At 54.2% G+C, this 14,404-nt stretch overlaps 1 protein-coding gene and 1 pseudogene across 3 annotated transcripts in view; one reads left to right on the forward strand and one right to left on the reverse strand.

The window, feature by feature from the left end:
• NRG2 (neuregulin 2) overlaps positions 1-14,404 on the reverse strand; it is a 188,408-nt gene that overhangs the window by 28,828 nt on the left and 145,176 nt on the right. For all 3 annotated transcript variants that reach the window (XM_070465469.1, XM_070465467.1, XM_070465468.1), the window contains exons 2-3: positions 13,132-13,303; positions 5,574-5,692 (exon numbers count right to left, since the gene is read on the reverse strand). In XM_070465469.1, the coding sequence (XP_070321570.1) occupies positions 5,574-5,692; positions 13,132-13,303 (291 nt within the window). The remainder of the gene's footprint in view (positions 1-5,573; positions 5,693-13,131; positions 13,304-14,404) is intronic.
• On the forward strand, positions 7,551-8,696 carry LOC110147138 (small ribosomal subunit protein uS11-like; annotated as a pseudogene).

Here is a 14,404-nt window from a genome sequence, read left to right on the forward strand (position 1 = left end):
CTCTGGGTCCCTGGCCAAGCCAGGGAAACCTCAGGCCATCTTGATGCCCTCTGTTGTCAGGGGTGGCAGAACCTGCCTGACGCTGGGCAGGAGCACGGATGGTGGTGGGATCACGGCCACACACTTGGGTCTGCCCCCCTGCACGCACCCAGGACTTGGGAGGCGGAGGATGACTCCTGAAGGAAGGAAGACGGGGCCCTGGCTGGGATCTATGGCCTGGGGCTTTCAGAACTGTGCCACAGTAGGGACTAGGCTGGGGCTCTGGAAAGGCAAAAGGGAGGGCAGTGGGGGAACTGGTTACAGAAAGTGTGGGGGAAAGGCCTTTGCACCTCAGAAAGTAGTACCTGGAGGCGACCCCTGTAATGGCAGGGCCCCCCCAAGTCACCAACTGTGCTGGTGGTGGAGGTTCATGCCAGGAAGATTTCCACATGGAAGATGTGCAGTCATGCTCTTCCAGCACACGTGGGCTCCGAGGGCAATGTCTCACACTCCCTTCATCTTTCACTGTGTTCTCCCATGTTTGGGGAGGTGAAGATGACCAATGACCTCCAAGTGAGAGAATCTGGGCGCTCCCTAGCCACCACCCCGGGGACAGTGCTAGGCTACCCCAAACGCAGCTCCCACTCCTGTGCCCTGCCACTTGCTCCTCTACCCTTGCTCACCTCTGTGACTAAACAGCATGAACCAAAGGCTTGGAGCGAGTCTCTGATTGTTGGTCCCCCAGCTGTCTCTTGCTGAGGCTGGCCTCCGTACCTCCTGGGGCTCTACCACATCTTACTACTGCCTCCCTTCCACCCCTCAGGTCGCCGTGGTCTCTTTCTTGGATGGCCACAGTTGCCTCCTTGTAGGTCTTCCTCTCCTCACTCTTGCCTTCATCTCTAATCTTTCTGCTTTGTGGCTGCTGCCAGAGTGGTCTTTAAAATATGTAAATTGATCAGTCGCTTCCAGTATCAAAACCCTCCAGTGGTTTTGTACTCAGCCCTCCCCAAGTCTAATCTGGGCCTCACCATATGTCCTGCTTCTTGTCTTGTCCCTGTCTTGCAGTATATTCAGACTCCACTGGCTTAGTTCAGCTCCTCTAAGAGGCCAAGTGACTCCTTGTCCAGGACTTTCAAAATATCAGTGTCTCAGAGAAGCTGCTCAGGTCTCCTCCCTTACTCTTTCTCTTAGTTTTGTAACTTAAAGTATTTATTCTAACAATTAAAGGACTAGTTGTGCAATTACTAGTTGTCTAAAGCCTGAAAGTGAAAGCTGCTCAGTCGTGTCCAACTCTTTGTAACCCCATGGCCTATATAGTCCATGGAATGCTCCAGGTCAGAATACTGGAGTGGACAGCTTTTCCCTTCTCCAGGGGATCTTCCCAACCCAGGGACCAAACCCAGGTCTTATGCATTGAAGGCAGATTCTTTACCAACTGAGCCACAAGGGAAGCCCAAGAATACTGGAGAGGGTAGCCTATCCCTTTCCCAGCAGATCTTCCTGACCCAGGAATCACCAGGGTCTCTTGCACTGAAGGTGGATTCTTTACCAACTGAGCTACCTCCAATAGAAGGTAAGCTCCATCTGGGCAGAGGCTGTCTGCTTCACTGGTGAATGAACTCCAGTGTCTAGCACAGCACTTGGCATGTAGTAGGTGCTTAACGAATACTGACAAATATCTCTACCAAGCAAATAAAGATATCTGATTCTTTAGAGAAAGGTACATTCTACTACCATTCCAGGGTCTAGTCTGGTCTCCTTGGCTGCTGCTGATATCAGCATTAAAGCATTAATTAAAGCATTGTCTCTTAGAAAATACAAATATTGATGAAAAATCATTAGAGAAATGAAAATAAAAACCACAGAGGTACCACTTTACACCCCCTCAGATGGTTGTATTAAAAAAGGATGGATAATAACAAGTGGTGGTGAAGATGTGGGGAAATGGGAACCCCCCTACTTTGCTGGTGGAAATGCTAAATGGTGCAGCTACTTTGAAACACAGCTGGTGTGTTTCAAAAAATTAAACATAGTTACCATATGACCAAGCAAGTCAACTTCTAGGCATATACCCAAGAGAACTGAAATATATGACCACACAAAAACTTGGACACAAATGTTACAGCAGCATTGTTCATAACAGCCCAAATGTGGAAACGACCAGAATGATGCAATAACCCCAGCTAATGAACATATAAACAAAATGTGGTAGACCCATGCAACGGAATACGATTCAGCCATGAAAATGAAAGTACTGATACATGCTACAACATGGATGAACCTTGAAAACATTATTTTAAGTGGAAAAAGCCAGTCTTGAAAGGCCACATATTCTATGATTGTATTTCTGTGAAATGTCCAGAATAGGTGAATCCACAGAAGCAGAAAGTAGATTCTGGTTGCCAGGGGCTGGGGGGATTTAAAGAAAACACCTGGGGAGGTAAACCCAGGAGATCTCTATTAGGCCTCAGTGTCCTGGGGTGAGTGAGTACACTGGGGTCCTGAGGAGACAAGGGCCAGGAGGAAGCTCATGCTGTGGAGATGTTTTCCCTGCCACCAGCTACTGCAGCTGCTGCCCTCCCACCCCTTGCTCATGGACAGAACTCCTCATCTTTCAAGGCTGTGTCGATGCCCCTTGAGCAGACGCTGCTCCCTGGCGGCCCTCCCATGCCCTCTTCTGGTGACCCCGCCCCTGTAGCACTGGCTTCCCTAGGGCCCAGGCGGGCCCAGCCAACCCACCCTGGAATGAGTCAGAGGGGGGCAGGCACAGTTGCCGCCACCCGCCCTCCACCCCCTCCTCAGGGTGGGGCTGCAGCAAGTCTTCCAGGTTTCACGGGTAAACAGGAGCCTGAGCATCTCTACCTGGTAAACATTCCCCATGGGACCACCTGGCCCCCTCCAGTGGCTCTGTCCACCTCCCCACATCAAGGGTAGGCTCTTGCCTGCCTGGACTGAAGGGCAGCTGGAGAGATGTGGTGTGAGGGTATATATGTGTAGTGGTGGCCGTGGCTAGGTGCACAGGATGTCAGACTCGACACAAAAAACCCTGAGAATCCCAGAATTTTAGGGAGAAGGGGCTTAGAGATCATCTGGCTCAAACTCAGATGGGAAAACTGAAGACTCGGTGGGTGAAGCGACTCACTCAGGGTTGTATGACAGAACTGGAATGAGACCAAAGCTCTGGACTCTGTCCACAGCTTGGCTGCGCCGCCGTCCTGCCTGCTGGAGGGACGAGAGGCACAGAGCCCTGAGCGCCCAGCCCAAAGCTCCACTGTCTGATCCCTGCCTGCCCAGAACCCAGGCTACTCAGGGCTCACAGAAGCCCACAGGAGGGGTGGGGCTGCAGCTTATCTGAAGGATCTCACAATGGAGCCCCACCTGAGGCCCCAAGCCCTGTGCAAGACAGAGGACATTACTGTGGTTTCCTCCATGGCAGGGCAGCCTTTCTTCTTCCTCCACACCCGACCCCCCGCCTCCGAAGTAGTTCTAGCAGGGATGTCACTCATGGTATTCTGCCCCTCAGCACCCCTTTGCATACACACACATGGGCCTGCCAGGATGGCATCCCACTCCCACGGAGTGCATGGCTGGGCCGAGTGGGGCACAGAACAAGAATCCAACCCTGTGACAATGTAAATGGAGACAGACAGACCAAGCTATCTCTTTTCCCTGGGTGGTGCTGGGATGATGTAAACCCGGAGCTGTCTGAGGCCATGGCCTCCTCTTCTCGATCCTTTCCCTAAACGTGGGGGAAGCCCATTTTACAGGAGGAGAAAATGAGGCCAACACATTGTGGGAAGGAGCACCCCGGCCCCTGCTCTGAAGTCCAGGATTCTGTCGGGTCTAAGGTCAGTCCTACCTCTGGACTTCTCAGTTTTAAAAACCAATAAATTCCTCAACATCGTTTTATGTTGGGTTCTTATCAGTTCTAACCAAGAAAGTCTTAAAATGTAAAATAGGAAACCTTAAATCCCCAGTGGGTCTGAGAATGCCTGCCCACTCTGGCTGCAGGGGACGATGCCGGGCCTAGCGTGGTCCCCTTTCCCAGGCTTGAGACAGGCTGGGAGGGGCAGGAGGGTGTGGGTGCCCCTACCACCGCCATGCCCAGGCTGGGCTATGGGGAGTCAGGAGAGGCCCTGAAGTAGGGTCTGTGGTCCTTCTGTGTTTACCAGGCACTGACTTGAGCCTGGTACTGTGGTGGGCCACGGGGCTGGAGAGGTAAACAGGCTAGACATGGCCCCATGGAGCTTAGGGGGCTCTGTGTTTGCCAACATCTTTCACATCCTGTAGGTCTACCTGCTTGACTCTGGGCAGAATATGTAACCTCTCTCAGCTTCAATCTCCTAATCCATGAACTATACCATGGGGTTGAGTCAGGGCTCCAGAGGGAATATGGAGAGATCATTTGGGTCAGATTTGTATAAGCTGGGCTGTGGGGTCAAGTTCTTGTTCTGTGGCTTCAAGGGTGGGGGCATGATGGGGTTAAAGCACCTTCAGAAGCCACTACTCTGGCCCAGGTGAGCAGGGCTGAAACCTGGGCTAGAGGTGCCCTCGAGGTGGGGTTGGAATGAAAAGAAAAGATTTGAGCGAGAGATCCAGAAAAAAGACTGACTGGGACTTGAAGACTCAGACCTATGAAATCCACAGGCAAGTGGAGGAACAGAGAGGCTGGGAAGAGAGGGGTATCCCTCAGAACACAGGGCAGACCGGGTCTGAGCCAGGTTCTCCTCTGAAGGTGCAAGGCCAGGGTTGTTGTTGGACTGCACCGGGTGTGGGGAGTACCAGAAGGCTGTGTGGTGGAGACACAGGCGATGCAGGCAGATGGAGGATTGGATTCTGTGATGGGCAGGACTGGAAGCAAACCCAACAACCAGGTAACAAGTGGTACCTACAGGTCGGGTGTCAGGAGGAGGAACAAGAGCTGTGGGGCTCAGAGGAGGGGGTGCGACCTGAGGACAGATAGGCTTGGTGACTTTCCAGTCAAGGGCAACAACCAGAGGATGGCCCAGCAGGGGGGCTGCCTCTGTGGCGAGAGGCAGCTACGGGTGCCATGGGCTCCTGACCTTGCACATTTCCTAGGGAGGGGATGACCTGTGGGAGAGAGGCCGGCCAACCCTGAACAGAGGCTGCCTCCAGGGATCCAGGGCACCCAGGCCTCCCCATGTGGCCCCACAGAGCGGGCTGCCTGCACTCGGGCGCCCAGCAAAGCCGTGGGCAGGCGGCTCACACACACCCTGGGTCTGCCTCTCTCCGGAGCCCCACTCCTGGCAGCCCAGCCTCCCATAATTGCCTTCTAAAAATATCCTTCTCCCACCCCCTACCTCTTGATTTCAAAATATTTAGTTTTCAGGGTATTTAAAATGAGAGCTGGCGGCTCTTCCAGGTCCAGATAACAAAGCTAAACATTTATGCTTCGACTGCGTTTCCCTGAATCGGCTCAGATCTCGGGCCTTGATATGGCAGCAGCGGGAGGGAGGGGAGTCAAGTGCAAGATGGATCATGTGTGGGCCTCTTCTCCAGGGCTGGGGGCAGGGTGATAGGCTCCCCCCACAGGACCCCTCTAGGACCCTTCCCTTGGTTGGGGGACTACCTACCGCTGTTGACGAAGAGCCGGCCCCTGACGGTGTCCTTCCCGAGGATGTTCTCAGCCTCACAGACGTACTCCCCAGCATCCTCCAACTTCACCTTGTTGAACTGGAGTCGTGAGTTCTTTCTGGTTAGGGAGGGGATAAGATGGGGAGAACGTGAGCTCCCCAGCGGTCACCCAGTGGTCACCTCTCCCAGCATGGCCACAGTGTCTGCGCAGGTGGATGGGAAGTAGGCTCCCGCAGACCAGCCAGCGCTGGGGTCTGGGTGGAATGCACAGTCTCTGGAACGGGAGGGAGACCTGCACGCTCAGGAGAAACACCAATTCTGAGTCTGTGGATCCTCACATCCATCCTTTTTCCAGAACTGGACCTTCTTTGTAACCATTTTTCCAGGGCAGGAAACTGGCATCCTTTGGGAAGTCACAAGGACTTTAGCACCCTTCTCCCCAGCCCGCCGTGTCTCCCCGACCCTCTTCCAGCAGAGCAGCCACTAACTCACAGCCACCTCAGCCTTCCCTTAGAAGTAGCAGCCCCACCACTCTGGATAGATAAGGCCTGTCCCAGGTACCCAGAAAGGCCAATCTCCATCAGGTTTCCAGGGCAACTGCGCCCAGCCTCCCAGTCCTCACCTGTGGCTCTCCCCTGCCTTGATGCTAGCCCTGCCACTAAGGGGCACTCTGCGGCCTCTTCAAAAGGTTTTGCTTCATTTACTCAACATATGTTTACTGAGTGCCCTCTGTGTGCTGGGGGCTTGGATATCTCAGGGAACAAAAAAGTCTTATCTTCAAGGCCTGACTTGCCTCTCATGGCTAATCTGGAGGAGGACCAGGAAGGACTGATGGAAAAACTGAGTCCTTGAGGGGCTTCTGGACTTGTCTAAGAATGCCTGCCAGCAAAGCAAAGGCAGAGGTGAATGAGGAGCTGGAGCTGGTGAGGATGTGCGCCCCAGGCGGCTCATGGACTGTCTCCTGGAGCTTGATGCTCAGGCTAACGCCTCTGCGGAGGGCTTCGCACCCAGCCTTGCATGCCCAGAGCCGTGGGGCCAGGCCTGGGCAGGGATTCCAGTGCTGTGTGTGACTCCAGGGCACCTGGCCTGGCCTGTCCTCTTCTTTCTGAAGACCATGCCAAACCTTTCCTTCCTTCCGTCGGCTTCCCTGCACTTGCCCGCAGGTGCCTGGGCTCTGCAGGATCTGTTCATACCTCTCACCCCTCCCTCTGCCCCAGTGCTCTTTGGGGCCAGTCTGAGCTCCGGATAAAACTCTGGGGACCCCAGGGGGAAACAAGAAGTAGCATGAAAATTTCTTAACATGATGTAACTTCCTCCTCTTAGTCCTGAGTTAAAAAAAAATCAGATTCCCAGAACATGCCTAGTGGGTTGCAGAGTGGTGGAATGGGAGCCAGCCCTGAAACCAGGGCTGGAGAAACAGAGCCATGAAGCTGACGGGGAAGGAGGGCAGTGAGCAGAGAGGCTGCACCAGGGACGGAGGAAGACGGCAAAATGACCCACATCCTTCCCTGCGCTGTGCTTTGGGGACCAGTCTCCTGAGCTCCTCCTCAGCCCCTGATGCTGGACTCTTCCTGGACCTCCTAACTCTGGGATCCCCCAAACCAGCCTCCACAAGCCTATCTAGTCAAAAGGCCTCATTTCTGTGGTGATGTCCACACTGATGATACCGTGCGAGCTGCCCGACTCCTTCCTACCCCTCCTGGCTCATGCTGGTCTCTGTCTCCTTGGCCTGTGTCTGCTTACAACCCTCTTCTGTCAACTTGAGTTTCTTCTCTTCATTAAACAGAGCCCTGGAGGCCCCTCTGGCTACGACAGCATCTCTTCCCTGGCTCCTGCCTAATTAGATGCCATGGAGCCCAGCTGCCCCAGGACCAGGCTTCTCCAGCTTCCTGGCCACCAGCTCTTCCTTAACACTAGATGAGCAGGGCAGGGGCTCACCTGGGGGTCTCAGGGTCAAGAAGGCATAGGGGAGAAGACGTACAGAAATGGCACCTCGCAAAAAGAAAGAAAAGAAGGAAAAGTGGGTCATCAGCCTTGACCCTCAGGTGGCTGAAGGAGAAAACGTGTTTGGTGTGTGCCACATCTTTGCACTCTTCAGTGATACTTCTGTCCACATCACAGATCTTTCTGGCCAGGAAGCTATCTGCTGTGTAACTGGGTGGAGGAAGGTGAAGGCTGACAAAGGTGAGCTCTCTCCATAGGCTGCCATGTTGGATTCCCTAAATGTAGCCCAGAGATGCAAGGAGCTGGGCATCACTGCCCTTCACATCAAACTCCAGGTCACAGGAGGAAACAGGACAAGACTCCTAGACAGGGGCCCAGTCAGCCTTCAGAGCCCTTGCCCCACGGACGAAGATTGGGCGAACTGAGGAAGTCACCCTCACCCCCTCCAACAGCACCCATAGGAGGGGGGGGGGTCCTGTGAACAGGACTCCTCAGATTATTGTGTTAATAAATTGCCTTGATGTTAAAAAAAAAAAAAAAGAAGGTATAGGGGACACAGAGATGGACCCTCCTTGTCATCCACTCACAGTGAATTCAAAGAAGTGTCCCTTACACCACATCAAATGCAGAATAAGATGGAGCCAGGATCATGGTTACCTGGAGGGATGGAAGCTAAAACCAGAAGGAAGGGCTTCCCGCATGGAGGGGTGTGAGGTCTGTGGAAAGGCGGGGGTGTAGGGAGAGCCCCTCCCCTTTGAGGAACCAGAAATAGGCTAGGGAACAGAAACCAGGGCCCCAGGTTTGCTGATTGCAGGCATCTTGGTTTACCAGCTGTGTGATGATTGCCCCAGTTCCAGGAAGGTGGCCTCAGCCTGGCACAAAAGGTTCTGGGGTCAGAGCTGAAGGGCGGGGCTCTGCAGCTAAGGAGTGGGGCCACCACATTCTCGAGTGCTCACTCATAGCTCCATCAGAAGCCCCAAGTACTCAGAACCCCCCTCCCACCTCCCTGGCAGGCCCAGTGTCCTCTTGCTAGGCTGACCCAGGTCTGCCCCTGTGATAGGCGCCCTCCTCGCCTTCCTCAGCCAGTTTTCTGCTGGCAGGGACCAGGGATCTGGGCGGCTGCCTCCTCCACCCGTCCGCACGTTTTCCCCATCGCCTACCTCCTGCTGCCTGCCTGAGGGGCCTGTTCTAGCCTGCCCCTCATAAACAGGGGAACACATGGTTCCGCCGGGTAAGGGCTCCGTGCCCAGGGCTGGGAAAGGGGGCGGTCTTCTCCCGGTACGGGAAGGCTGGGCTGAGACACCTCAGTGGGACTGCCCCAGAGACAGGCGGAGCCCAGTGGGAGGGGTGTCTCCATAGACTCAGAGTGATATTAAGACAGTGTGGGCTGGGCAGAATGGAGCTCTGGGAGGGCTAGAGTGTGCCCTGTGGTGTGGGCAGAGGAAAGATGACTTTGCCAGAAAGGAGACTCCTGTCCCCAGCCCCCAGCCCCCAGCCCCCAAGCCAGCTGAAGTGTACGTGTAGAGTGGCGGTTCTCTGAGTTACTCTGAGGGAATGGGAAATGACAGGGAGTAAGGCACTCTCCATCACGGCCCACTCTTCCAGCCCATCGACTCACTGCAGGGAGCAGCCCGGGGGCAGGATGGGTGAAGCCAGGCAGTTTCTAAAACGTGGCCAAGGGGACAGGGTCCTGACAGGAAGGGGGCAGGGGGCATACTCAGGCTGTCAGGGGGCCTTAGTACCCAGGAAGAGACCCAGAGGATACATCCAGGCCTTGTGTGGGGACTGGGTGCCCTATCTGTCTGCTGACACCAGGGCCTGACCAGGACAGTCACTTGTTCGAAGGCAAGGTCAATGCAACAGGTGTCCTGCCCAATCCTACATCCCCTGCACCCAGGAGAGGTGAGCAAATCCTGCAAGATCCTTGTCAGTTCACACTGGAAAGCAGATGACCTCCGCCAGGCTACACAAGAGACAGGGTGTGTCTGGGGGTGGTCTCAGAGGCTCTCATGCTGGGAGAAACAGTCTCCCACCATGTCACGAAGCTGTGTCTAAGGCACCAGGGGAGGAGATGTGAGAGCTTGCTGGGGGTGCTCAGGAGGGTACCCAGAGGGTGTGACATTTAAGCTGGGCCTTGGAGATTTTTGTGAAGGACAAGGTGAGAGGAGGGGGTGCTGCCAGCACAGGGAATAGTCTGGGCCCAAGTCTAGGAGTCAGAAGCACCAAGCGGAAGAACAGCGAGATGGTGAGTTATAGGCCAGGAAGGGGAGCGTTAGAAGGGCCCCACGGCCTAGGCTGTCCCTGGCATACAGCAGAATCTCAAGGTCTACCAAGTGAACGAATGAATGATCAGATATGTGCCCTGTTAGAAAGACCATCCCCTGTTAGAATCAACGGGGTCAGTGAACCTGTGGACCTCTCGAACTGCAAACAAAACCAGGCACACGTTTTCTGAAGAAAGGGTAGAGGCCTTTACCAGACCCTCCGCTAAAAGCTAGAAGAGAAATGTCGTGAAGGTGGGGAGCATGTCTGCTCCAATCTTTGGTGTATTTCCGGCCTCTGGTAGAGTGCCCGGCACACAACCGCTGCTCAGCACACATACGTGCGAAACAGAAATGAATTCACAAAGGGGCCTGTGGCCTAGAAAAGGTGGGGAATGGCCAAGAGTGAGACAGTGGAGGACAAGAGGCTGGAGGCAGGGAGAGCAGAAGTGGGCAGGGAGAAGGAGGCCTCCTTTCTGAGACGTGGTGTCCACCTGGAGGGGATGGCACGAAGGCAGGCACTGGGCAGCGGGCAGTCTGGTTTTGCCACAGTCGAGAGGGAAGTGCAGTGGGGCAAGGCAGGGCCAGAGAGGACAGGGGGAGAGGCAAGACCAGGGCGTTCTGGATTAGAGATGTCTGGGGCTTTTCCAGTAAGTGGCAGAGGTGACCTCTAAAAAGAGTCTGCAATTCATTTGACTCAGAAATTCCCACAAAATCGTGCAAATCAAGACGTTCCAATGTTTGTGTTCATTTTAAGAACACTCGTGAAGCCACCCAGGCCGTTAAGGGTATGCATATCCGAGAAGCCACCAAGTATCAGAAGGATGTCACGTTAAAGAAGCTCTATGTGCCATTCCATTGTTACAGCAGTGGAGTTGCTAGGTGTGCACAGGCCAAACAGCAGGGCTGGACGCAGGGTCAGTGGCCCAAAAAGACCACTGAATTTTTACTGCATGTGCTCAAAAACGCAGAGAGTAGTGCTGAACTTAAGGGCTTAGATGTAGATTCTCTGCTCATTGAGCACATCCAGGTAAACAAAGCCTCCAGCCTATGGGGCAGGACTTAGAGAGCTCACCGTCAGATCAACCCATACATGAGCTCTCCCGGCCACATGGAGATGGTCCTCACTGGAAAAGAACAGATTGTTCCTAAACCAGAAGAGGAGGTTGCATGGAAGAAAAAGATATCCCAGAAGAAACTGAAGAAACAAAAATGTATGGCCCAGGAATACACACTACTAAAAAAAAGAAAAAGCAAACAAAAGTGAAAAAAAACAAAAACAAAAACAGATAAGCATGGGGAACCTCAGGGGTGGTATCTAGCTGGCAGTATGGATTTGGAACTCAGGAAAGGGAAAAAAAGCCATCAGACTAGAGATGGAGGCTTGGGGTCATCAGATAGGAGAGGGTGAATTCACCCATGGGTGGAGAGCTCTGGGTGAAGAGAGAAGCCCCAGACACAGGAAAGTTCCAGCATTCATGATGCCAGAGAGAAGGGGTTCAGAGGCACAAGAGGATGAGGAGGAGGAGCACAGGGGCAAGGAAGCAGGTGGCAGGGCCAACGGCTGCTGAGGGGCCTGGCAGCCGGGGGGCCCTGGGAGGGCCTGAGGTCACCGGGTCTGTCAAGAGCTGCAGCCGCAGAGAGTGTTGGGGTTGCGTTTACAGGGCAGCTTCCCATAGAGCAGAGGTGTGGAGGACGAGCCAGTGTGGAGTCAGTGGGCTAGAAACTTCCTCTGCATGGTGGTGAAGGGCAGGAGTGAGATGGGCAATAGTCAGGGGAGGAGGAACAGGAGAAGACGACAACGTGGAGAGAGAGCTTTTAGGGGAGAGGCGGTGTTCGTGGTTTGTTGAGAGAGAGAGGGAGAGTTCACCAAAGAGAGGAGTTTGTTGGTGGCCCAAGGGCTCTGAGGGTGCGTGTGCAGGAGGGTGTGGGTGTGGGTGAGTGTGAGGGTCACGTGTGGATCAGGAATGGGGGTGAAGATTGGCCACGTTGTGGACTGTTTGAGCATAATGTGGACAGCAAGGAGCATCCCCTCTCCTGACTTCTGCTGTCTCAGGCAAGTGGGGGGGAGGCCACCTTCCAGAAAAACAGAACAGGAGGGAGACGGGCCCCAACAGTCTGGGAAGCCAGTCCACTCTTCTCTCCAGCTTGCAGCCAGGCATGGCGGGGCAGTGGGAAGGGGTGAGGGGGCCTCAAAAGGTGACTTGATGGGCAACTTGAATTTCTTGCTAACTCCATTGACTGGTGACATCCCAGAAACCCTCCCAATTTCCCTCAGGAAGCAGTATTTTTTTTTTAAGCTGTAAACCTTTGATCTAAACCCAAACCTTCTTAAATCACTTTCTATTTTCTGCCTGGACCACTTTCCAGGGTGACAGGTCCTGTCTTTGCTCCCTGCTCATGGAAAGAGGGTCAGAAAGCTGCAAGCATCGCCCAGACCCCTGACCCCTTCCCTTCACAGGTTCAGACACTTAGGCTGGAGAGTAGGATGTGTACATCCAGGACCTCCCAGCAAACCAGGAGCAGCCTGAGCCCAGACATTTTTTTCCATCGCTTTTGGCTGTGGGACAGGTTGGAGGGTCCTCTAAAACTGCATTTTGGGGGGTGAGGAGGGAATGACAGCCTCTGGGGAGGAGCAGGAAGGGCTGGGGCGCCCCTCAGCCAGAGACGGAAGCCCACTGTGCCCTCAGAATCTGCAGAGTGGAGGTCAAGCTTGTTCTGCCTTCTGACAGCCCCTCAGAGGCTGTGAGAGGCAGGAGAGAGGTGAGGGGCTGCCCTTGGATCCTTGGCTTCTCTGTGCCTGCAGCCCGCTGTCTGACCAAGTTGGGAGACAGACCACCTTCCACAGCCCAGAGACCCTAGACCTTTTGATTCCCTTCCCTGGAGCCTTGACTCAAAGACTCAAGACAATTTCCAAGTCATGGGGGAGCTGTCCCAAGATTCCTCTGACACCAGTCAAAGCCATGGGCCCCTCCCCTCACCCTGCTCCCTGCCCAGTGACAGCTTGCTGAGCTGAGGAACTGGTGTATCATCACCCATGACCTCCTAGACACATTATAGATCAGAGTCCTTCACCAAAGACTGCCCAGTGGTGGGCTTCACTCAAAGGGTGCGAGTCCTTTGTAAAGCTTTATGGACAAGATGGAACTTCACAGTTAAAGCTGACTTTGACAATCAAACGGCCTTCAACCATCCAGGGATGTTAATTAAGTGGCTACCGTCTGCAAGACACTGGGGCAGCATGCCAGAGCTGGAAGGAGAAATAGGGAGCCACAAAAAAGGGGGATGGGAACTGGTTCTGTGCAGGAAGGAGGCAGGGTGGCTGGTGGATGGAGGGAGGGATGTTGCTCACCTGCCATTGCCATACTTGATGCGGATGTCCCGGCTGCGGTTGAGCTCCTTGCCGTCCTTGAACCAGCGGTAGGAGGGCAGAGGGTTACCGGCTGCTGCCTCGCACTTCAGCGATTGCTTCTCACCCACCTGTCCCGTCTGGCTCTTCATCTTCTTCAGCTTGGGCCGAGTGGCTGTGGGGGTACAAGGCAGGAGTGAGTATGGAGGTGGTGAGACAGTGCCAAGCATACACAGTGGGGAAAGGGCCACTGTTCTGGGCGAGGTGGGGTTTGATCCTGGGGAACCACCCTTCCTGGTGCTGTTTCCTAGTTCAAATCAACAACCCTTCACCAAGGGTCTGTGATGCTGTCAGTGTGGTACCACCGATGGAGAGTTTTCCTTCATGCCTGGAATGGTTTTCAGAGTTTTATACACATTAACTGATGAAAATAACCCTGTGAGTTCCCTGCAAGGATGAAATCCACTTACAGATAGGGAAAACTGAGGCTCAGAGTGAAGTCACTTCCCCAAGGGGATGGAGCTGGAATTCAAACCCAGGTCTCCTGGACTTCAGTGCTCATGATCTAATTCTAGTCCCAGACCTGCAGGCCCATTCTGGACCCAGAGACAGGTGGACCACAGTGACAGATACAGCTCCTGCCCTCAGGAAGTCCAGTCTGGCAGAGGAGCTGGAAGCTGGCATCATAGCAATCATCGAGGCTTTGGGGTGCTGAAGCCCAGAGGTGTGGCACCAGTGCTGGTTGGGGAACAGCTAACTCAGCTGAAAGCCAAAGGATGAGGGAGCTGGAAGGGAGGGAGGTGGTCCAGGCTGTGGTTTATCAGAATTGCAGTGGTCGGTGAGGTGAGCTGACCTGCATGTGTGAAGTGGCATGGCTGTGTGTGGGGTGGGGCCGGCTAGACTGGGGGGCATGGGCACAACCAGGGCTGCAGGGCTGCATATGTCAAGCTAAAAGGCTTCTCCTATTTGTCTTGAGCACCATTCTATTTCCACATGCCCCAGTCTCCCATGTTTCATCTCCTTGCTCCCCTCCCTCTTGGAGAAGGAACAACCTATTAAAAAAAGAAAAGAAAAAAGTACTCTGTTCTTAGGAAGGTGATGGCAAGCCCATGTTCCCTGCTGGGGTGTGTAATAATTCCACTGGGACAGCCCTCGGCGGGACACCAGTGCCTTTGTGTGTGCTCTCATTTGGTCACTGAGCTCTGTAAGGCAAGCGTCATGCTGACTCAAAGGGTGATGATGACATTCAGGTTAAGAAACTTGGCCAAGGTCACAT

The sequence above is a fragment of the Odocoileus virginianus genome, chromosome 3, assembly GCF_023699985.2.
Source record: "Odocoileus virginianus isolate 20LAN1187 ecotype Illinois chromosome 3, Ovbor_1.2, whole genome shotgun sequence".
NCBI classification, from domain to species: Eukaryota; Metazoa; Chordata; class Mammalia; order Artiodactyla; family Cervidae; genus Odocoileus; species Odocoileus virginianus.